This window comes from Brachyhypopomus gauderio, chromosome 2 (assembly GCF_052324685.1).
Source record: "Brachyhypopomus gauderio isolate BG-103 chromosome 2, BGAUD_0.2, whole genome shotgun sequence".
Classification (NCBI taxonomy): Eukaryota; Metazoa; Chordata; class Actinopteri; order Gymnotiformes; family Hypopomidae; genus Brachyhypopomus; species Brachyhypopomus gauderio.
Window position 1 is genome coordinate 43902530 of NC_135212.1, and position 22201 is coordinate 43924730.

General features: G+C 43.5%; 1 protein-coding gene and 1 pseudogene across 2 annotated transcripts; both read left to right on the forward strand.

Annotated features, from left to right (window-relative positions):
- Positions 1-369: 369 nt before the first annotated feature.
- Positions 370-440, forward strand: LOC143509014 (U6 spliceosomal RNA; annotated as a pseudogene).
- Positions 441-4174: 3734 nt separating this feature from the next.
- On the forward strand, positions 4175-21942 carry LOC143508352 (immunoglobulin lambda-1 light chain-like). Of its 2 annotated transcripts, XM_076996802.1 has the most exons (4): positions 19367-19421; positions 19513-19846; positions 20836-20876; positions 21447-21942. In XM_076996802.1, the coding sequence occupies exons 1-4, from the start codon at positions 19382-19384 to the stop codon at positions 21767-21769; spliced, it is 738 nt and encodes a 245-aa protein (XP_076852917.1). In that variant the 5' UTR covers positions 19367-19381; the 3' UTR covers positions 21770-21942. The 2 variants fall into 2 exon arrangements, 1 of the variants encoding a protein (XP_076852917.1); XR_013129328.1 differs by lacking the exons at positions 19367-19421; positions 19513-19846; positions 20836-20876 and adding exons at positions 4175-4514; positions 5038-5206 and having other exon boundaries at positions 21447-21581.
- Positions 21943-22201: the final 259 nt, after the last annotated feature.

A 22201-nucleotide genomic window follows, 5' to 3' on the forward strand; every position in this document is an offset into this window, starting at 1 on the left:
AGGATACTGTCCATGCGACCCAGACCTGGAAAATCGGATGAAAATTAATGGATGGATGGATGGATGGATGGATGGATGTAGTCTAAGAACTGTCACAGTACAGAGGGCCCCTGCTGGCCACCTCCATCTGCAGCATTTCATGTTGTCCTGTTGTTGCATTGTGTTCATCAGGTGGGAGGGGCCTATTAGGATACACGACACCTGAGGGTCATTCGTCAGTCTATAAATGTCTTGTCTTTGTACCACTGGCATGATCGCTTCCTATTTTATTTGCACTCCTAGCCTGTCACAAGAACTTTCCCAAATTATACATCACAGAATCAAATTTAAGCACAATAAATTTGTTTCAATACCATTATGCATTAAATCGTGCTTGCTACGGAAGCACATATACTAAAATTGGATCAATACAGAGAAGATTAGCATAGCCCCTACAGAAGATACAGGGGCCAATCTTCTCTGTGGCCAGTTTGGGCCCTTTGGGGCCCTTCCAGGGGGCAAGGGAGCTCTAGAAACCAAATTTGGGGTGCATGGTCTCATTCGTGACATCCCCAGGGTTCCTGGGTGCCCGATTCACCCTAAACCCAGACGGATGACATGCAAATCCGTGAAGCGCTCCACATTTTTAACCTAGCCACTGGGCTGCACACACCAATGTATTTTAGTGCTGGTCCTAAGTCTGGATAAATAGGGAGGGTTGCATCAGGAATGGCATCCGGTGTAAAAACTATGCCAAATCAAATGATGTGGATCAAAAATAGAAATTCCATACCGGATCGGTTGAGGCCCGGGTTAACAGCGACCTCCACTGGTGCTGTTGTACAATAGGGCATTAGCGGAAATTGGACTACTGTTGGGACAAGGACAAGGAGGAGGAGGAGAGGGGGGAAGAGGGTTCTGAAGCTGAAGGAGAAGAGGCAGAACAGGAAGGTGGAGGTTAGAGTTGGTACACTGAATGTGGGCTCTATGACAGGTAAAGGGAGAGAGCTAGCTGATGTGATGGAGAGGAGGAAGATAGATATACTGTGTGTACAGGAGACCAAGTGGAAGGGGAGCAAGGCCAGGGGCATTGGTGGTGGCTTCAAACTCTTCTATCATGGTGTAGACAGGAAGAGAAATGGAGTAGGGGCAATCCTGAAGGATGAGTTTAGTAAGAGTATAGTGGAGGTAAAGAGAATAAGTGACATGATGATCTGTGTAGAGATGGATGGGGTGATGATGAATGTCATCAGTGCTTATGCTCCTCAGGTAGGTTGTGATTTGGAGGAGAAAGAAGAATTATGAAGAGAGTTAGATGAAGTTGTTTTGCAGGTTTCTAAAGAAGAGAGAGTGGTGGAAGTTAAAGGAGGAGGACTCGAGGAAGGGAGGCAGGTACTGGGTGATGGTGGTGGTGTTCTGGATACCTGGAATGAGACTTCAAATGTAGTGAGGGATGTGGCTAGGAAGGTACTTAGTGTGACCTCAGACAGACGTGATGGGCAGGATGTGCAGCAGGTTAGGATGATAAAGGATAAAGGTGAAAATGTGTTGTCTGGTGAGGAGAATGTCTTGGGAAGGTGGAAGGAGTATTTTGAGGAACTGTTTAATCAAGAGAATGAAAGGGAAAGAAGGTTAGAAGAGGTAGAGGTTGTGAATCAGAAAGTGCCCCAGGTGACCAAGGAGGAAGAGTAAGGGCTGCAATTTGGAGAATGAAGTGTGGTAAGGCAGTTGGACCAGATGATATTCCAGTAGAGGCATGGAAATGTTTGGGAGAGACAGCAGTGGAGTTTTTGACTGGGTTATTTAACAGAATCTTGGAAGGTCAGAAGATGCCTGACGAGTGGAGACGAAGCATAATGGTGCCGATTTTCAAGAATAAGGACGACTTTATGAGCTGTAGTAATTACAGGGGAATAAAGTTGATCAGTCACAGCCTGAAAATCTGGGAAAGAGTAGTGGAAGCTAGGCTTAGAGGAGAGGTAGAGATCTGTGAGTAACAGTATGGTTTCATGACAGCTAAGTGCACCACAGATGCTATGTTTGCTTTGAGAGTGTTAATGGAGAAGTATAGGGAAGGACAGAAGGAGTTACATTGTGTGTTTGTTGACTTAGAGCAAGCTTATGATAGAGTACTGAGACAGGAGCTGTGGAATTGTATGAGGAAGTCAGGAGTAGCAGAAAAGTATGTGAGGGTGGTGCAGGATATGTATGAGAACAGTGTGACAGCAGTGAGATGTGCGGTAGGAATGACAGATGGGTTTAAAGTTGGGGTAGGACTACATCAGGGATCAGCCCTGAGTCCCTTCCTGTTCGCAATTGTCATGGACAGACTGACAGATGAAGTTAAACAGGAGTCTCCTTGGACTATGATGTTTGCTGATGACATTGTGATCTGTAGTGAGAGTAGGGAGCAGGTGGAGGTGAGCTTGGAAAGATGGAGATATGCTTTGGAGAGCAGGGGAATGAAAGTGAGCAGGAGTCAAACAGAGTACATGTGTGTGAATGAGAGGGATGAGAGGGCAGACGGTGGACAGGTCCAGTTACAAGGAGTCAATTTGTTGAAGGTTGACGAGTTTACCTACTTAGGGTCGAGGGTACAGAGTAATGGAGGAAGTGAAAGAGAGGTAAAGAAGAGAGTGCAGGCAGGGTGGTGTGGATGGTATAAAGTTTCTGGGGTGATCTGTGATAGAAGAGTGTTGGCTAGAATGAAAGCAAAGATCTATAGGACAGTAATGAGACCTGCTATGTTGTATGGACTGGAGACAGTGGCACTGACAAAGAGACAGGTGAGGGAGATGGAGGTGTCTGAGATGAAGATGTTGAGATTCTCATTTGGAGTGACGAGGAAGGATAGGATCAGAAATTAGTTTATTAGAGGATCAGCACATGTAGCATATTTTGGAGATAAAGTTAGAGAAGCGAGATTGAGATGTTTTGGACATGTATAGAGGAGGAAGGAGAGGTATATTGGTAGGAGGGTCTTGAAGATGGAACTTCCAGGCAAGAGGAGGAGAGGTAGACCTAAGAGGAGGTTTATGGATGCAGTGGTAGAGGATATGAGAGTGGCTGGTGTGTCAGTGGAGGACACTCAGGACAGGGTCAGATGGAGGAGTTTGATCCGCTGTAGCGACCCCTAAACAGGAATAGCCGAAAGAAGAAGAAGAAGATAATTATGCATTAAAGCAAAGGCCTTTATTACTATTAATTTATATACAATCAGTCTGGTGTTTTCAAACAAGGTGTTCTGATTAGTTTTTTCTGCCCCAGCAGACATTTACAGTACTATGAATATTACTGCAAACTGCCACAAGGGGGCAGTTTAGGACCACACTGAGAGGTGCTCACATAAAGGTTTCCCCAATAGATTATACGCTCCCCTAGTCAAAGTAAACCTCCTCTCTCACTCCGGAAACACCTGCAGAATACTGGTACGTTTAGCTGTATGTAAATGAAGAAACTTTTCTGTTAATATGTAAATATGGTAGTGTACTGAAAAAAGATTAAAAGATGAGTCACTAATATATGGCAAATCACTATACAATGTTGTTAATAATTAATATATTGTAAAACAAATAAACCAGTGTAGGACCTCACATAAGGTGTGTGTTGTTGAGAGGCCCCTCCCCCTGCCCCTCCTACCTCTTATAGCCCCGCCCCACAGTGTCTCCTTCATCTGCTCCTCCAGCCTCTGGTCTCTTCACTCAGCACAGAGTTCAACACACACGGCCAAGATGCTGCCAGCACTCTGCACTCTCTTCACTGCTCTCTCATGTAAGATCTCACCACACTGCAGCTCCTCAACATTTACACACTTCTAATGTAAGGATGAGCTAATGGAACGTGGATGCTGTGTTTACTGCAGGTGTCAGTTGTGTAACCGTGTTAACACAGAAGCCTCCTGTTCTCATGGTGACTAAAGGACAGAAGGCCACTATGGACTGTAATCTGGGTACAGTGACAAACAAAGCTGTATTTTGGTATAAGCAGCTACCAAGAGAAGTTCCACAGCATATGCTGAGAAATTCTCATGACTGGAGCTCTCCTCGTTATGGGTCAGGTTTCTCCTCTCCAAAATTCACATCAACACACTCTTCTACATCAGACTACAATTTGGTCATTGATAATGTGGAGGTTGGAGACTCTGCATTTTATTACTGTAAGACATGGGACACCTCTGTTAATGAATACGTATCACAGTGATTCACACCATGACAAAAACCTCCTCATTGCTCACATACACTTCTGCTTTCAAACATCTTGAGGAACTGACACATAGACAATCAATGCACTTCAGGCAAAAACTAACTCACATTTAAAAGATTTTATTGGCAGGTACATATCATTTATGGAAGGTTTGACTCAAATTTAACTAATTTTTCTTACATAATAATACATCAACCACTTGCTGGTTTAATAATATAAGTGTGATCAGATACATACTAGATCAGTCATATTGTTCTGTTGCAGGTCACATGCTGTGTTACAGGACTTCACACTAATATGACACGTGTGTGATCCACTGGACAGAGTGATGGGTCTGTAATTCATGATGACCTCTATTCACACATTACATCACCATCCCAGAATACCTCCAACACACACACGTTAATCATATAAAGGAAGTGATGATGAAGACTACGTCTGAATACACTAGTCTGTTAATCCACGCAAACTGAATATAGATTTTTACTGCTTTTAAAATATATGATCAGGAATTCTACTAACTACAAAAAATACAATCAGCAGCATTAATTACTTTGTCACTGAAAATGCGCATTGACTTGTCTATTAATAGTTTTGATGATTTTCAACCAAAAACAATGACATGATACATTAGAATTGCTTCTTTAGTCTAATTTCTAAAATCTTTTTAAAAGGTCTTCACCACGTAGCAAATTTGAGGAATTCCGGGTATTATTTTATCATGTCTTTTTTCTCAGTGATATACAGCTGTCTCATAATATTAACAATTTGCATCGGCGAGACACAAAGTAACTGCAACATATCAGAAGCAAAGATATATATTTCTCTAAAATAAAATTGTTCTCATATATTTAGGCAGAGTTGTGGAATAAATCCAGAGTGATGTGGGAGCGTAAGGAAATCTGTTAAAGACACACTTCACCATCACTGTGTTCACTCCTGAAACTGAGGAGTTTCTTGTATGAGGGAAACGTGAAACGTAGCACTGTGGTATTCGGCCAAGGAACAACACTGAAGATCACAGGTGAGTTTTCCTCCTTTCTCTTGTTTCTGTAGTACTCAGTGATTTAATCTTTTGTTCTTGAGTGCATAAATGTTATTGTAAAGTTTAGGAAAATTGGGCATTTTTGTTTATTAATTTAAAGAGCTTTACAGTAGCCATATAAACAGCAGGTATGGACAGATGTATTGTCATTAGGAAATAAACTCTTCACCTGCTCCAGCAAACACTGATTTAGGAAAACTGCTAATGTGACTGAATTTTGAAATACATTCAGTCTTCATGATGTAGTAATTATAGGTTGGGTGTTAACCTGAAATTTTTGGAACATTCCTCAAAGATTGTTATACTGTGAGTTAATTTTGAACAGTTAATACAAAAACATCTACTTATGGTTTTGTATAACTGAATTCAGATGCTCTCTATTTTACTAAGAAACAGGTAAATAAAGGTAAAACCTATTTATCATGAATACATTCATTCATTTCTAGTGATTGATGCCTGGGTTATTCAGATAAAGTGTGAACTTTCCTCCATTGACAGTATTTTTTCTCCAAACTTCTCTCTGATCAGACACTGCTCTGCCTCCTCCTGTTCTGACCCTCTTCCCTCCGTTCAGTGAAGAGCTGAAGTCTGATAGGGTCACTCTAGTGTGTGGGGCCAGTGACATGGCCACTGGCTTCTCTGATGTGCGCTGGCTCGTGGATGAGAACCCAGTCACCAGTGGAGTCCTCACTGGTTCTGCACAGCAGCAACCCAATAACAAATTCACACTGAGCAGCTATTTGACCATCCAGAGCTCAGAGTGGAAAAACGACAAGACCATAACATGTGAAGTATCTGCTGGATCTCAACTTGCATCAAGGAAATTTCAGATGTCTAAATGCCTTGTGTGAACCAGATGAGAGTTGGTACATTTTTCAATACTTTTATGAAATGAGGCAGAAACTAACAGAAGCAGTAATTTTATCTGTAGTGAATGATTAGTGCTGACAGTATAAAGAGAAACTTAATCTTCTTCTTAATCATTTTAGCGTTTGTGTTTAAGAACAAAATTGAACTTTAATAAAGTGCATAATAAAGCAGTGTCTCAGGAAATAATTTATTGTGCTGGAATACAGAGTATTCACCACAGGATTACAATACATTAATGTCCTCTATATTAGATTAAAAACTTATATATAAACTGAACTATCATGCTAGTGTACAAAATGTTCGGATTCTTTTTTTCTACTTCAGCATTTGCACTATGAATGGTAATATTGATCACCAATAGGGGGCAGTGCAGGACCACATAGAGGAGCGATCGTGGAGATTTCCCCTACAGATTATACACTCCATTAATCAATGTTAACCTCCTCTCACTCCGGAAACACCTGCAGAATACTTTTAGCTCTATGTAAATGAAGAGAGTTCTCTGTTTCTGAGTGGGACAGACAAGCACATTTTATAGTTTAATCCAGGGGTCACCAACGTGGTGCACCATGTCGCCCGCATGACACTCGCACACGCACAACCCCCCTCCCCCCTCCCCAGTAATATTAGTATGTATGTCAGAGTAATTGTAATGTTTCTGAGCTTCAAATTAACTGTTGCAAACAGTTACTTTTCCTGTAGACATGCAGCAACAAACAGTGCAGTCAAAGGTTACCCTTGTTCACAGTGGAATAAGTACATGTACGTATGTACAAATTACAGTCATGGCCTGGCGGTTAGGGAACTGGTCTTGCGACCGGGGGGTCATGGGTTCGATTCCCAGACAGGCCATGACTGAGGTGCCCTTGAGCAAGGCACCTAACACCAACTGGGTGCCGGGCTAGGGCTGCCCACCGCTCTGGGCACGTGTGATCCACAGCCCCCTAGTAATCACTAGTGTGTGTGTTCTAACTGCACAGATGGGTTAAAAGCGGAGGACAAATTTCGATTGGGGTGTAAAAATCTGACAAAATGGCACCATTCATTCATTTCATTTCATATGCATGTCTTTTGTGTCCTTTCATATGTAACTATATACATGAGGGTTTCTGCAGTCTGTTTATTATCTTATTCAAGAATCTTTCCCCATATATCTATGAATCTATCTCAGTCCTACAAAGATGAACAGGAATAGTTATTTCTTTCTAAACAACCTCTTTTGATGACCGTGGAACATGTGCATGTGTCTGTCCTAAAGTCTGCAGGCTCAGAGACTCTGCAGCGCATCACCAGTAGATGGAGCGCTTATTCCAATATACCCAGCTGTCCCTATCGGACCTGATCGTTCAACTATCACACGCAGAAATGTTCCGTCAGGCAAATGACTAAACTTTCTACCTGGTGACCGAATAGGAGATGTGTGAGAAGGATTCATAGGATAAGATGTATTTTATTGTATAGCCTACCATATAGTAGTAGGCCTATATATAATAAGTATCTGATATGTCAGCTTTTAACTCAGAGGCTCTAATTTTATCACAGTAATCTCTTAAAGCATAGTTCCAAAATCACTGTATGTTATGCCCACATACAGAGGTACAAAAAGCAGTAATGTCCTCAAACACAGCCAGAGCAGTCTTAACCAGTCTTATTCAGCTCCTAGCTGTGGTTCCTTCTGGACTCTCAGCAAACGGCGCGTTCTGAGACACACGAACACACAGACACATTCGCTGACGTGGCTCCAGTTCACAAGAGTTACCACAAGAGTGCAGTGTTGTTCAATGTTTGGTGTTCAAAATACAGTACCAGCAATATAATATCGTAGTGTTCTTAAAATCAAATAACTTCAAGATGTCAAGATGGCTCATTCATTAATAAGCAACCCTGCTCATTAGCCAGCCAAACTACAGCAGATCAGCACACAACAAAATACACATGATGTAGTGTTGTGGAAATTTTCTGAAAATGGATGAGGACTCAGACATGGTTAAAATGATTAATTTATTAAAAGGTATAAAAACATTTAAAAGGACAAAAGACAGACACAGACATGAGAGTCTCGTCTAGAACAAGAACTCTGAAAACAAGGGGGCAGTCCCCCTGCTTATATACAATCCTAAACACAATTCAGCAAGTCTAGCAAGCAGGTTATCTTAAGCACAGCATGTTCCAAAACCAGGGGTGGAAAGTAACTAATTACATTTACTCACATTACTGTAATTGAGTACTTTTTATGAGTAATTTGTAATTTTCTGAGTAGTTTTTGAAATATGTAATTTTTACTTTTACTTGAGTACATTTTGACCCAAGTAGTTTTACTTCACTACATTTGAACGCCCTCACATTACTGAGTAAAAAAATATTGATGGTGAAAAATTAAATGCGGGCAGAGTCCCAGAACTGAAGGCCAATTGCATGGCCTTGCCTTGCGCGTGCTCTTTCCATTGTCTCAATCAGGTCGTAATCTGGTGCACTTTTTTCCAAAAGGATGAGATTGTTCTATTTTTAAATCTTCTATCAGGTTCTGTGGGATCCTGTGGACATTTTATTGTGAAAAGTGGAATCCTGTGGGCACTGAATTTTGAATAGTTGGATCCTGTGAGCGTTTTAAATAGTGGAATCCTGTGCGCATTTTGTTTTATTTTGAGATGTGGGATCTTGTGGTCATTTTATATTTTATTTTGAGTTGTGGCAACCTGTGGGCATTTAATTGTGAATAGTGGGATCCGGTGGGCACTATATTTTGAATAGTTGGATCCTGTGAGCACTTACTTTTAAATTGTGGGATCCTATGAGCATTTTTTAATTTTTGATGTGGGATCCTGTGGGCATTTTATTGTGAGTGTGAATCCTGTTGCATTTTAGTTTGATTTGTGGCATCTTGTGGGCACTTAATTTTGTGTGCATTTTGTTTTTTGAATAATTTGTAATTTAAATTTCTTTATTCGTATCATGGTGTTGTCCGTTGGACAATAGGACTGAAAATTGTTTGCACTTTATGGTACAGGTTGTGACTGTCCTTGTTCTGTGAGGATGTATGTTCCTGAGCCCAGCTGATCTTTTTGAAAGTGTGAATGTGCACTTAAATACACTTTGAAATTGATTAAAACAACTTGTGCTGAATTTGGTTCATGAGTCATCCATGCATGAAATAACTGAAAGTAACTAAGTAACTTTTACTCAAATTACATTTTAAATGAAGTAATTTTGTACTTTTACTCGAGTAAATTTTAAGATGGGTAATTTTACTTTTACTCTGAGTAGATTTTAGGTAAAGTAATGATACTTTTACTCAATTACAATTTTTCAGTACTCTTTCCACCTCTGTCCAAAACATAGGCGCCCAGCAGGCTACTTTGTCTCACATATGTGTATCTCCTAATATGGACTTCCCTAGGTTTTATCAGAAGCAACTGATTTATCAGTTGAACGCAGAGACAGCTAAATGACCCAAGTATGGCGACTAGTGACAACCAGTAAACAAAGTGCTCTTACCCTTTGCACTCCCCCTAACTTGGGTCAGAGTATAGCATAACATGAAATAAACATGGTTGCACTGAATCACACTGCTTTTATTATTGTAGTCCTTCTGCTTAATCAGAATGACATCATAAAGTACTAAATCATAAAGTTCATAATGATCTCTTATAATCTAAATGACATGACCTAATCAAGAATGACATAATTTCTGTCACAGTGCTACTATACGGAGACATTTAACATATCAAGGTCATAGTTAGAAAATACAGCCTATGTGCTTTAAACATACACTGTATACACTGGATCTTACTGTCTGTGGTGATAAGTGATAAGTGAGCTAGGGGAAGATAGAAGGGACTAAGGGAGTGAGTGAGGGAGTGTTGGGGGGTTTGAGGGACGGGTGGTCTCCTCTGATCCAGCAGAACTGCCCCCTCTCCAATCAGATTACTGTACGGACTGCAGAATCCCTAGGACTCCTGGAGAGATAGCAGATCTCAGCCATGAAACACTGTTCCGGCACTTTCCTGCCTAATTGCTCGTCCACTACAACCATGGCCATTTATATCAGCGTCTTAAAACTCACTTGCCCAATTCACATACACCAGAGGTGATGTGCCACACTAGGGCAGGAGGGCAGGAGACGGAGCAGGGAGGTGGGTCATAGGGCAGGAGGCGGAGCAGGGAGGTGAGTCGTAGGAAACGAGGCGGAGTAGGGAGGTGTATATAGCCCTTCTGGCTATTCCTGTTACTACCAAAGTAGTGCAACACTTGTCCATTCTGCAACGCGTGAGCTTGCATTTTGCTTTGCAGCACATGTGGTCTGGCAGCACTAATTTTGAAGCTCTTTAGCAGTATTATTAACTTAATCTCCTCTTGCATATGTGTACAGCCTGCAGCTCATGATCCAAACCCTTTGAAGGTACGAGGAGAAACACACTAATGATCCCAGCCGGTGAAGAAATGCTTAGTTAGAAAAATCTTCAAAGCTGAGACCTCTGATGATGTCACGTCTGTAGAGGAATGCTCAATATAGCACATATACAATCATTAAAAATGTACCTGCTTCTTTTAAGGAGGACTGCTGAAAACACACACAACTGCCTAAAACTAAACTCAAAGTCACATAAAGTCATTAAAAAGGAAATCAACAGCCATCTTTCAGTGGTCGTTAGTACTTGTAAAACTTGTAAAACAAGAATGTTCTTGACTTGTATTGTTATTAGATGAGTAATCACCACCTCTTCAATGATTCAGAGCTAAGATGGTCGGTCAGTCCTGTGAATGCAGGGTTTTGTGTTACCTTTGTAGCTTCTTCACTGGTGGACTTACCCATCCCAGCTACTGACTCTCTAGCCCTACTGGAGTTTTGCTATGAGATCCAAGCTTCTGCGTACCTGACCATCCACCATTTCATTCTTACCTATTAAGTCAATTACCATCTCAAATGAGAACCAGATGCCTGTGTTGTATGTCCTCAGGAGAATCTTCTCTTGTCTGGTCATGATCTTCTTTTGTCTGGTCATGAAGACAGTTTTGGCAGGTGTTGTGTCTTTGCTGTGGAAGCAGGGCTGTGTCTACAAGGCTCTCACAGGGCCCATGCACAAGGGTTTGTCCACCATCCTGGTGCCCAATCTTGCACCACTATCTTGTCGTAATGACAGATAAGGTCATGATGAAAGCTGTTTGGTTGAGCTCAAAGCCCAGGGTGCACCCTCTCAGACTATGCTCCATCTCCACAACACCCCAGTCCAACCTGGGTCCAGCAGCATGCTGCTGCATTCATCAGTTTTGGCCATGTGAACATCTCCAAATGTACTTCAGCCAAGAGGGCAAACTTGGCATTGTTCCTCAATCTGCTCCAGGCTGGTCTGCTTCATGCTGGTCTGCTCCACGATGGTTTGCTCCAGGGTGGTCTGCTCCATGATGGTCTGCTCCATGGTGGTCTACTCCAGGGTGGTCTGTTCCAGGTTGGTCTGCTCCACAGTGGTCTGTTCCAGGGTGGTCTGCTCCAGGGTGGTCTGCTCCAGGTTGGTCTACTCCAGGCTGCTCTCTGCTCTGGTCTGCTACCCTTAGCTCAGACTGTGGAGGCTTTGCTGTCAGAGGCCTTTGCTATTGTACCCTCCTCTACTCAGCGCTAGCTGGCTTTGCACAGACACTTTCCAGACACGTTACCCTCTCTCTCTGTCTGCATTTTTATAACCCTTGATCTCATCAATAAGGGGAAAGTGCATGGCTGAGATCAACTAAGTGTTTCTATCTAAACCAATTGTCAGGGTTGGACCCAGGACAGTTCCTCCGGTCGCCACAAGGAGGAGCCCGCGAGCTAGACCTGGGGACAATCAGGCACAATAGGCTGCAGGTGTTTGCAGCCTACTTAAGGCGAGCAACTTCAGCAGTCCTTTGCTGAAGTTGTTAGTTGTATTCACGCTCGCAGCCTAAGCCAGTTACTCTTGCCTTTGTGCAGTAGCTACGTTTCTCTGTTTACTTCTGTTTCTCCCCTGAGTGTTCTCAGGTTTTGTCTCTCGTACGTTCTGTTTGTTTCTTCCCTCTCTGTTCTATGTCGGTTTGTCTACCAGTGTTCTGGTGGACAGGCTGACAGGTAATCTGGTAGAAGCTTAGGTCTTGCCTACCTAAGCTTCATCTATTTTATTTCTCCTTTTGACATGTTGAGCCGTTCTCCATGTGATTTTCGTTTTCCCGTTTTTTCTTTAGACGCGTTATATTCCCTTCCGCGTGTTTTTGTTTGTTTACTTACCTGGTCTATACTCACGTCGAGTTTCTCCGTGTAGTTCTTCTGTTGTTCCCTCTGGGTTTTTTGTTTTCGTTTTCCCGCTGTCGCGGAGGTTTCAGTTTGGCTGTTTTTTGCCTTTTGCTTTTAGTGGGTTTGCACTTGAGTCCTACACTCCTCGAAACCAGCGCGACACCACCGTGTTCGGGGGTGCCTCGTTACACCAATATGGGATTGTTGTGAGCACAGTTACACAAAGGATTATGGGTTAGATTAGTGCTGCTCAGAGCCGGAGTGGCTAATCGGGAGATTCGGGATGATTCCCGATGGGCCGGTTCATGTCAATCTCTAGTTTGGGCCGATTGGGATGGAAATATAATTTTGGGCCGGATTTGCGCATGAAACTCCAGGGCTGAAAAAGTGGCCCACTCCGGCCATGGTGCTGCTCCTGATGCAGGGATTATGCCAGCATTCAGATGGAGACTCCTGCATTCACTGAGGTCCAGTGAAACATGCAGGGGGAGGACGTGGTTTGTACAGTGATTGACGTATGCAGAATCTTCCATACAAACACAGACAAAGTGCTCTGAAATCTGTTCTTAAGGAATCTTGTCTCAGTAGAAAACAGATATCTACACTAGTAAAATAGAGTTTTTACTGTTCTACTAATGACCTGGTATCACACATTTTTATTATGCAGTGTCGGTGAAAATTTTATACTTCGTCTCACAACAGCAGTTATAATGGTAATACAATTTTACAGATAAAGGGGAAAAATTCTGAATGGATTTTGAATTAATATGCTATGTTGGATTATAACAATGTTATTAAATATCAAATATTTATGCATGCAAGGCTTTACAGGAGAAGAAATATATCATATTATTTCTTCCAAGTTATGTGTCGCCTACATATTATCGAATGTTTCCACCGTGACGTGGGGATAGAGGCAGCAGGAGACAGAGGCTGTAAATTAAAAGTTTTATTGTCCATGGTAATCACAACGGAAGGACTCAGGCCAGACAGCAATAACAAAGAGGCAGGTGACACAGGCTACTCGTGATGCAAGGCGAAGGCTCTTCAATGTGCAGCTCTGGACTGCAAAACCTGTGGGCTTAAGTGCTGCATGAGTAGATGGTGGCCAGGTGTTAATTAGGTTATTGTGACCGGGGGAGTGGTTTGGTGCAAGAGGGCGTGTGACGGACTGATGTGGGTGTGTGTAGGTGTATCAGTGCGCACATGCGCCCTCTGGTGGCTTCCAAGCCCAATCATTATATCAGAGCCCTCCCACAAGGATCCCTCCAGCAGATGCGTTTGAGGCCTACCGGGCCGGTGAGGAGCAGGGCGGTCCAGTGCTCTCGATGGGAGGAGGTGATCAAGGAGGTGTCCAGCACCTGGGAATCCAGAACCCAAGATCTCTCCTCAGGGCCATAGCCCTCCCTGTCTACAAGGTAGTGCAGGTTCTTACCCCGTCGCTGAGAGTCCAGTAACTGCCGCACTTGATAAGTGGAACGGTCTGGCAGCTGGAGTGTGGAAGGAGGGGCTGTCTTCTCCTCTGCACATAGAGGTCCTTCTCAGAAGGGCTTCAAGGCCGAGACATGGAACGCACTGGAGACCCGTCAATCCCCTTGCAGGCAGACTCTATAGGTCACCCGGTTAATGCATTCACCAATGACATAGGGGCCAGCATAACAGTCGCTCAGGTTACCTCTAGGGCCGAGTCTAGTCGACACCCAGACAATGTCTCCTACCTTGTAGGGAGGTGCCTCACTCCTCCTGCGATCCGCCTTCTGTTTAAAGAGTCTCACAGCGGCCTCTAGCCGCTGTTGGGTGTCTGCCCAGACCGTCTCGCTCCGCTTACACCAGTTTTCTATCATAGGCTGGTTAGATTTGGCTGAGTTCCAAGAATACAGGGAAAGCTGACAACCCAGCAAGCTCTCGAAGGGGGTTTTACCAGTGCTGGACTGAACCAGGGAGTTCTGAGCGTACTCAGCCCAGGTGAGGAGTGGGCATCAGGTATCCATGTGTTCACAACAGTAAGCCCTGAGGAATCTTCCCAGCTTCTGGTTGACCCGCTCCACCTGACCGTTAGCTTGCAGGTGATAACCTGAGGTCAGACTCACTGTAATGTTTAAATTCGACATGAACTCCTTCCATACTCGTGAGGTGAACTGCGGGCCCCGATCAGACACTATGTCCTCGGGTAGACCGAACTGCTGGAACACGTGTCTAAGCAGTCTCCCATACCATGGGAAAGTCGGCGAGAGGAAGGAACTGCACCATCTTGGAGAAGCGGTCCACAACTACGAGGATGGTCTAGTTACCTTCTGAGGGAAGCAAGTCGGTTATAAAGTCCAGCGTGATGTGTGTCTAAGGTTGTTTGGGAACAGATTGGAGGAGTAGCTTACCGGCTGCTGGTGTATGTGGTCTCTGTGCAGGATGCCACATGAGCTAGAATATCGTAGCGCATGCCCAACCACCCATAGCGAACCACCAGCAGCTGTGATGTACAGGTTGAGCCTGGGTGCCCTGTTCTTAGGGATGAGTGGGCCCAACTGATCAAAGCTGTGCGTTGTTCGGGAGGCACGTACTTACAGTGAGGTGGACAACGCTGATGGGGATTAGCAACGGTGATGGATCAGTCTATCTCCCAGTCCACAGCGCTCACTAAACACTCAGGCGATAGTACTGGCTCCTCAGTCATCGACTCGGCACTGCCGGGGAATGAGCGAGGGAGAGCGTCAGTGAGGGTGTTCCTCTCCCCAGGTAAGTCACTTGAAAATGAAAGCGAGAAAAAAAGAGTGACCACCGTGCCTGGCGCGCATTCAGCCATTTAGTGTTCTTCAAGTACTCCAGGTTTTTGTGATCCGTGATGAATGTGAAGGGATGCCGCGTTCCCTCCAACCAGTGTCTCCACTCCTCAAACGCGAGACGCATAGACAGCAGTTCCCGGTCTCCAACCCCGTAGTTGCAGGGCTAATGCTGTGCTTCTTGAAACCCTACGAGAGTACCGCACCTACTCCCACGTTGGAAGTGTCTACCTCTACTATGAAAAGTTTACTCAGATCTGGTTGCTGCAGCCTTCTCCTTCTAAACCAGTTTAGTAGAGCCCCCACATAGTAGGGCAGTAAGTGGCTTAGCTATTAGGCTAAATGAACGAATGAACTGCCTCTAGAAATTCACAAAGCCCCGAAAGCTCTGGAGCTCATGCTGTGTGTGAGGTTGGGTCCACCCTACCACAGCCTGCACCTTGCTAGGTTGCATGTGTATGGAGCCTGGCCTAATGGTGTAACCTAGGAAGTTCACCTCTCTGAGGTGGAAGTCACACTTCTCGAGCTGGCAATATAAATGTGTAATGCTGGCGGATGGGTAAAGGACGAGGCATGAGTCCAACATCTACAACAAACGTCACTTTTAATTTTACAAATAAAGCGCAGACGGCGCACATAAAACACGATAACATTGAACGTGTACAACTCAAACAACGATGAGCACAGGACACTGCGCAAATGCACATTAAATAGACAAACCACATAAACCCCAAGTGATGACGAGACGAGCCACAGGTGAGACGGATTAACACAAGACGTAACCGCACCCACGGAGATCCACAGACGCAGACGAGTAGATGCAGACAACGTAAACACACACCCAAAAGGGAGGGGTCGGGGACCGTAATGTGACAAAATGATTGAGCAGGAGTGTGTCCAAGACTGCATGTACATCACGAACAAGTTGGTCCAAGGTTTGTGAATAGATCAAAATGTCCTGGATATAAGCGATAATGCATATCTTCAGGTATTCCCTCAGGACCTTGTTGATGAACCCCTGGAAAAAAAGAAGCCAAAACCCTGTACTCATAATGCCCAGTGGATGTGCCGTTTTCCACTCATTGCCCTGTCTAATGCGGATGAGATTGAAGGCGTTGCGTAGATCAAGCTTAGTGAAGAAATTCGCTGACCGCAACTGCTGCAGTGCCAACGGCACTAGAGACAGAGGGTAGGAATAGCCCAGTAAGAGTGAATTGAGTCCTCTGTGATCTACGCATGGCCTCAGGCCACCATCCATCTTTTTATCAAAGAAAACTCTGGACGAGGCAGGCGAGGTGGTTGGAGTGATGTAGCCTTGAGCTAGAGCCTCCCTGACATATTGGCTCAACCCGTTCCTCCTCTTGGCATAGAATCAGAATCAGAAAAAGTTTTATTGCCATTGTCAATGAACAGGGTTCACAGACTAGGAATTTGCTTCAGCATGAAGGTGCAACATAAAAACAAGTAATATAAATAGAATGAATAAAATGAATAAAAATACACAGGGCAATGTACAACAACAGTACTATATACAGCAGGATGAAGTGGAGGTCCAGGTTTAGGACATCATCTACGGACCTGTTGGCCTTGTAGGCAAACTGCAGGGGGTCCAGAAGGGGGTTGGTGATGGACTTGAGGTGGGATAAAATCAGGCATTCAAAGGTCTTCATGACAACGGACATGAGGGCCACAGGCCTGTAGTCATTAACTCCTGTGGCACGTGGTTTCTTGGGGACAGGGACGATGATGGAGGACTTGAAACAGGCTGGGACATGGCATGACTCCAGGGAAGAGTTAAAGATTCCCGTGAAGACTGGGGCCAGCTCATCAGCACAGTGTCTCAAGGTGGCAGAGGACACGGAGTCAGGGCCCGAAGCCTTGTGTGGATTTAGCCCCTTAAACAGCCTGTTCACACCCCCCTCCTGGACTGAGAGGGCGACAGGGGCAGGTGGACAATCCAAAGTGATTGAGTGTATTGTGGTGTGGGGGGTGGAGGATGGGGGGTGTGAATCCATGACTTCAAAATGTGAATAGAAGTCGTTAAGGTCATTAGCCAGTCTGAAATCTTCTGAACAATGAGGTGCTCTGGGCCTATAGTTGGTGATCTCTTTCAGCCCCCTCCATATGGTGGCAGAGTCGTTAGCATAGAACCGCTGCTTCAGACGAGCATTGTACTTGGATTTAGCCTTTAACACCTCCCTGCTAAATTTATACTTTGCACCTCTGTAGCTGGTTCTGTCTCCCTCTCTGAATGCAAACTCTTTCTGCTGGTGAAGTGGATAAACATGACCCCTAGGTGGTGTCGTTCCCTCCTTCAGGACAATGGTGCAGTCCCACGGACGATGCGGCGGGAGCTGGGTAGCCTTTGCGAAGCTAAAAACAGGTTTTCATACTGGCTAGGGATGGCCTGGGGTTGGTTACATTGGGACTCTCTATGGAGTTGGATTGGACAGTAAATTTGTGTCTGCCTCGAATGCGTGTGAGGGGTTTAGACCATCTAATAATCTGTCCCGTGGTCCACCTAATGATGGAGTTGTGCAGCTTAAGCCAGTGGAGCCCAAGCGTCGGGGTGACCGAGGTGTGTGAGGATGTAGAAGGATATGTGCTCAACGTGACCCTGAATTGTGAGATGAAAGTAGGCAGTGCGGTATTGAATAATGCCACCACCCACAGGTCTGCCGTCCAGTGCTTGGACACACCTTGGGGTGTCCAAGGCCTTCAGGGGCACGCCCAGTCTCTCTGCCTTGCTCTGCTCCATCAGGTTTCCCGACGCTCCCGAGTTCACTAACGCAAAGACCCCAACAGAGAAGCTCTTAATCCTCAGCAGATGACCCATCAAGGAGTTACTCACACAAGCTCTGCCATTGCTCCTTGGGGGCTGTCATCTCTCCGATTTGCATGAGCTCGGCCTGGGTTGAATCCTTAGCGAGCGTGGGCGAGGGCTGTGGAGAAGGAAGCCAAGCTCGACTGCCTCTCTTGTGCATCAGTCTTCATTCACTCACCCAGCACTTGCAGTCCAGTGCTGCACATTGATGAGCCTTCACCTCTCATCTCATGTGAGCCTGCTTCATACAAGTCACCACACCACTGGACTCTGGACACTGGACTGCCTCCTGCTGCATCGACTGGAGATGTCATTAGGTGGTGGAGTATAGGGTATGGGGCCCACTGCTATGGGTTATCCAGTCTCTGTACAAACAGAGCAGGAGCTTGGTTCGCATGGCCGGCAGTAAGTCAGACTGGTTCCTGGTGGGAGCTGCACTCCACCAGGGCTGCCCTTTGTCACCTTCTCTGTTCATAACTTTTATGGACAGAATTTCTGAGACATAGCCAAGTGGCGGAGGGGGTTTGAGGCTCTGGCAGAGTCTCTGGAAATGATTCTGGAATACAGTGCTGTGTGAATATTGTGCTGGAATACAGACAATACATGATTCACCACAACATGGAAAAAGACAAAAATGAAAAAAAGATAACACTGTAAATAAACACAGAATAAATGTCCTAAAGTCCTTATGATGAGTGTTACAACTGCAACTTCATTACTGATGACCAACTTATATTTTTGCTACAAGTGTTAATACCAGTAAAATGCCATTAAATATAAAGTACCAGTCAAAAGCTTGGACACACCTGCTGTTTTTTTATTTTCAACATTTTACAAAGCATGTAGTGTGAGACCATTAAAATAAGACATATGTGATAATGCTGTTGGATAAATATTGAGTCATAGATTTTATATTCTTCAAAGTAACTCTACAATACTTAGACAACAGCTTTGCACACTCTTGGTGTTCTCTCAAACAGCTCCATGAGGTCGACATGTATGATGCTTATCCACTAGGTGGCAGTGGAAACCACACTGAGAGGAGCACTTGTGGAGATTTCCCCAAGAGATTATATGCTCCCCTAATCAGTGTGAACCTCCTCTTTCATGCCGGAAACACCTGCAGAATACTGGTATGTTTAGCTGTATGTAAATGAAGAAGCTTTTCTGTAAATATGGTAGTGTACTGAAAATAGATGAAAAGATGAGTCATTAATATATGGCAAATCACTATACAATATGTTGTTATAATGCAAGAAAATCATTAATATATTATTAAAAAAACACCAGCGCAGGACCTCACATAAGGTGTGTGTTGTTGAGAGGCCCCTCCCCATGCCCCTCCTACCTCTCTTATAGCCCCGCCCCACAGTGTCTCCTTCATCTGCTCCTCCAGCCTCTGGTCTCTTCACTCAGCACAGAGTTCAACACACACAGCCAAGATGCTGCCAGCACTCTGCACTCTCTTCACTGCTCTCTCATGTAAGATCTCACCACACTGCAGCTCCTCAACATTTACACACTTCTAATGTAAGGATGAGCTAATGGAATGTGGATGCTGTGTTTACTGCAGGTGTCAGTGGTGTAACCGTGGTAACACAGAAGCCTCCTGTTCTCACGGTGACTAAAGGACAGAAGGCCACTATGGACTGTAATCTGGGTACAGTGACGGGCAGTGAAGCACGTTGGTATAAGCAGCTACCAGGAGGAGTTCCACAGTATGTGCTGAGAAATTATCACAGCTTTGGCTCTCCTCGTTATGGGTCAGGTTTCTCCTCTTCAAAATTCACATCAACACACTCTTCTAAATCAGACTACAATTTGGTCATTGATAATGTGGAGGTTGGAGACTCTGCATTTTATTACTGTCAGACATTTGACAGCTCTGTTAGTAAAATCGTATCACAGTGATTCACACCATGACAAAAACCTCCTCACTGCTCACATACACTTCTCCTTTCAAACATCTTGAGGAACTGACACATAGACAATCAATGCACTTCAGGCAAAAATTAACTCATATTTACAGGATTTTATTGGCAGTTACATATAATTTATAGAAGGTTTGACTCACATTTAACTAATTTATTTTACATAATAGTACATCCAACACTTGCTGCCTTAATAATATCAGTGTGATCAGATACATACTAGATCAGTCATATTATCCAATGGCAGGTCACATGCAGTGTTACAGGACTTCACACTAATATGACACATGTGTGATCCACTGGACAGAATGATGGGTCTGTAATTCATGATAACCTCCATTCACACATTACATCACCATCCCAGAACACTTCCAACACACACACGTTAATTATGTAAAGGAAGTGCTGATGAAGACTACGTCTGAATATAGATTTCTACTGCTTTTAAAATATATGATCAGGATTTCTACTAACTACAAAAAATACAATCAGCAGCATTAATTACTTTGTCACTGAAAATGTGCAGTGACTTGTTTATTAATAGTTTTGATCATTTACAACTAAAAACAATGACATGATACACTGGAATCGCTTCTTTTTAGTCTAATTCCAAATATCTGTTTGAGATTTCCTTACCACTTAGCAAATTTGAGGAATTCTGGGTATTATTTTATAATGTCTTTTTTTCTCAGTGATATACAGGTGTCTCATAATACTCACAATATCAATTTTATTTGATGCAGTTTGCATCTACGGGACACACAGTAACTGCAATATATCCGAACCAAACATACAGATTTCTCTAAAGGAAAATTGTTTTCATATATTTGGGCAAAACAGAGTTGTGGAATAAATCCAGACTGATGTGGGAGCGTAAGGGAATCTGTTAAAGTCACACTTCACCATCACTGTGTTCACTCCTGAAACTGAGGAGGTTCTTGTACGAGGGAGGACATGAAACGTAGCACTGTGGTGTTCGGCCAAGGAACAACACTGAAGATCACTGGTGAGTTTTCCTCCTTTCTCTTGTTTCTGTAATATTCAGTGATTTAAGCTGTTGTTCTTGAGTGCAGAAATGTTATTGTAAAGTTAAATTTTTGTTTATTAATTTAAAGAGCTTACCAGTAGCCATAGAAACAGCTGGTATGGACAGATGTATAATCATTAGGTAATAAACTCTTCACCTGCTCCAGCAAACACTGATTTAGTAAAACTGCTAATGTGATTGAATTTTCACAGAAACAGACATTTCAGCAATGTTTGAAATACATTTCAGTCTTTATGATGTAGTGATTATAGGTTGGGTGTTAACCTGTAATTTCTGGAACATTCCTCAAATATTCTTATATTGTGAGTTAATTTTGAACAGTTAATACAAAATCATCTACTTATGGTTTTGTATAACTGGATTCATATGATCTCTGTCTTATTAAGACACAGGTAAATAAAGGTAAAAGCTTATTTATCATGAATACATTCGTTCATTTCTATCCTAGATGGATGCCTGGGTTATACAGATAAAGTGTGAACTTTCCTCCGTTGACAGTATTTTTTCTCCAAACTTCTCTCTGATCAGACGCTGCTCTGCCGCCTCCTGTTCTGACCCTCTTCCCTCCGTCCAGTGAAGAGCTGAAGTCTGATAGGGTCACTCTAGTGTGTGGGGTCAGTGACATGGCCACTAGCTTCTCTGATGTGCGCTGGCTCGTGGATGAGAACCCAGTCACCAGTGGAGTCCTCACTGGTTCTGCACAGCAGCAACCCAATAACAAATTCAAACTGAGCAGCTATTTGACCATCCAGAGCTCAGAGTGGAAAAACGACAAGACCATAACATGTGAAGTATCTGCTGGATCTCAACTTGCATCAAGGAAAATTCAGATGTCTAAATGCCTTGTGTGAACCAGATGAGAGTTGGTACATTTTTCAATACTTTTATAAAATGAGGCAAAAACTAACAGAAGCAGTAATTTGATGTGTAGTGAATGATTAGTGCTGACAGTATAAAGAGAAACTTCATCTTGCGTTTGTGTTTAAGAACAAAATTGAACTTTAATAAAGTGCATAACAAAGCAGTGTCTCTGGAAATGATTCATTGTGCTGGAATACAGACATTACATTACATTACATTACATTACATGTCCTCTATATTAGATTAAAAACTTTGTAATTATTGTGATCTCCCCTCTAAAAAATACATGCACATTGTCAACTGAACAACCTATACTGTAAAAAAAACTGTAAATTGATCATGCTAGTGTATAAAATGTTCGGATTCTTTTTTTCTAATTCAGCATTTGCACTATGAATGGTAACATTGATCACCAATAGGGG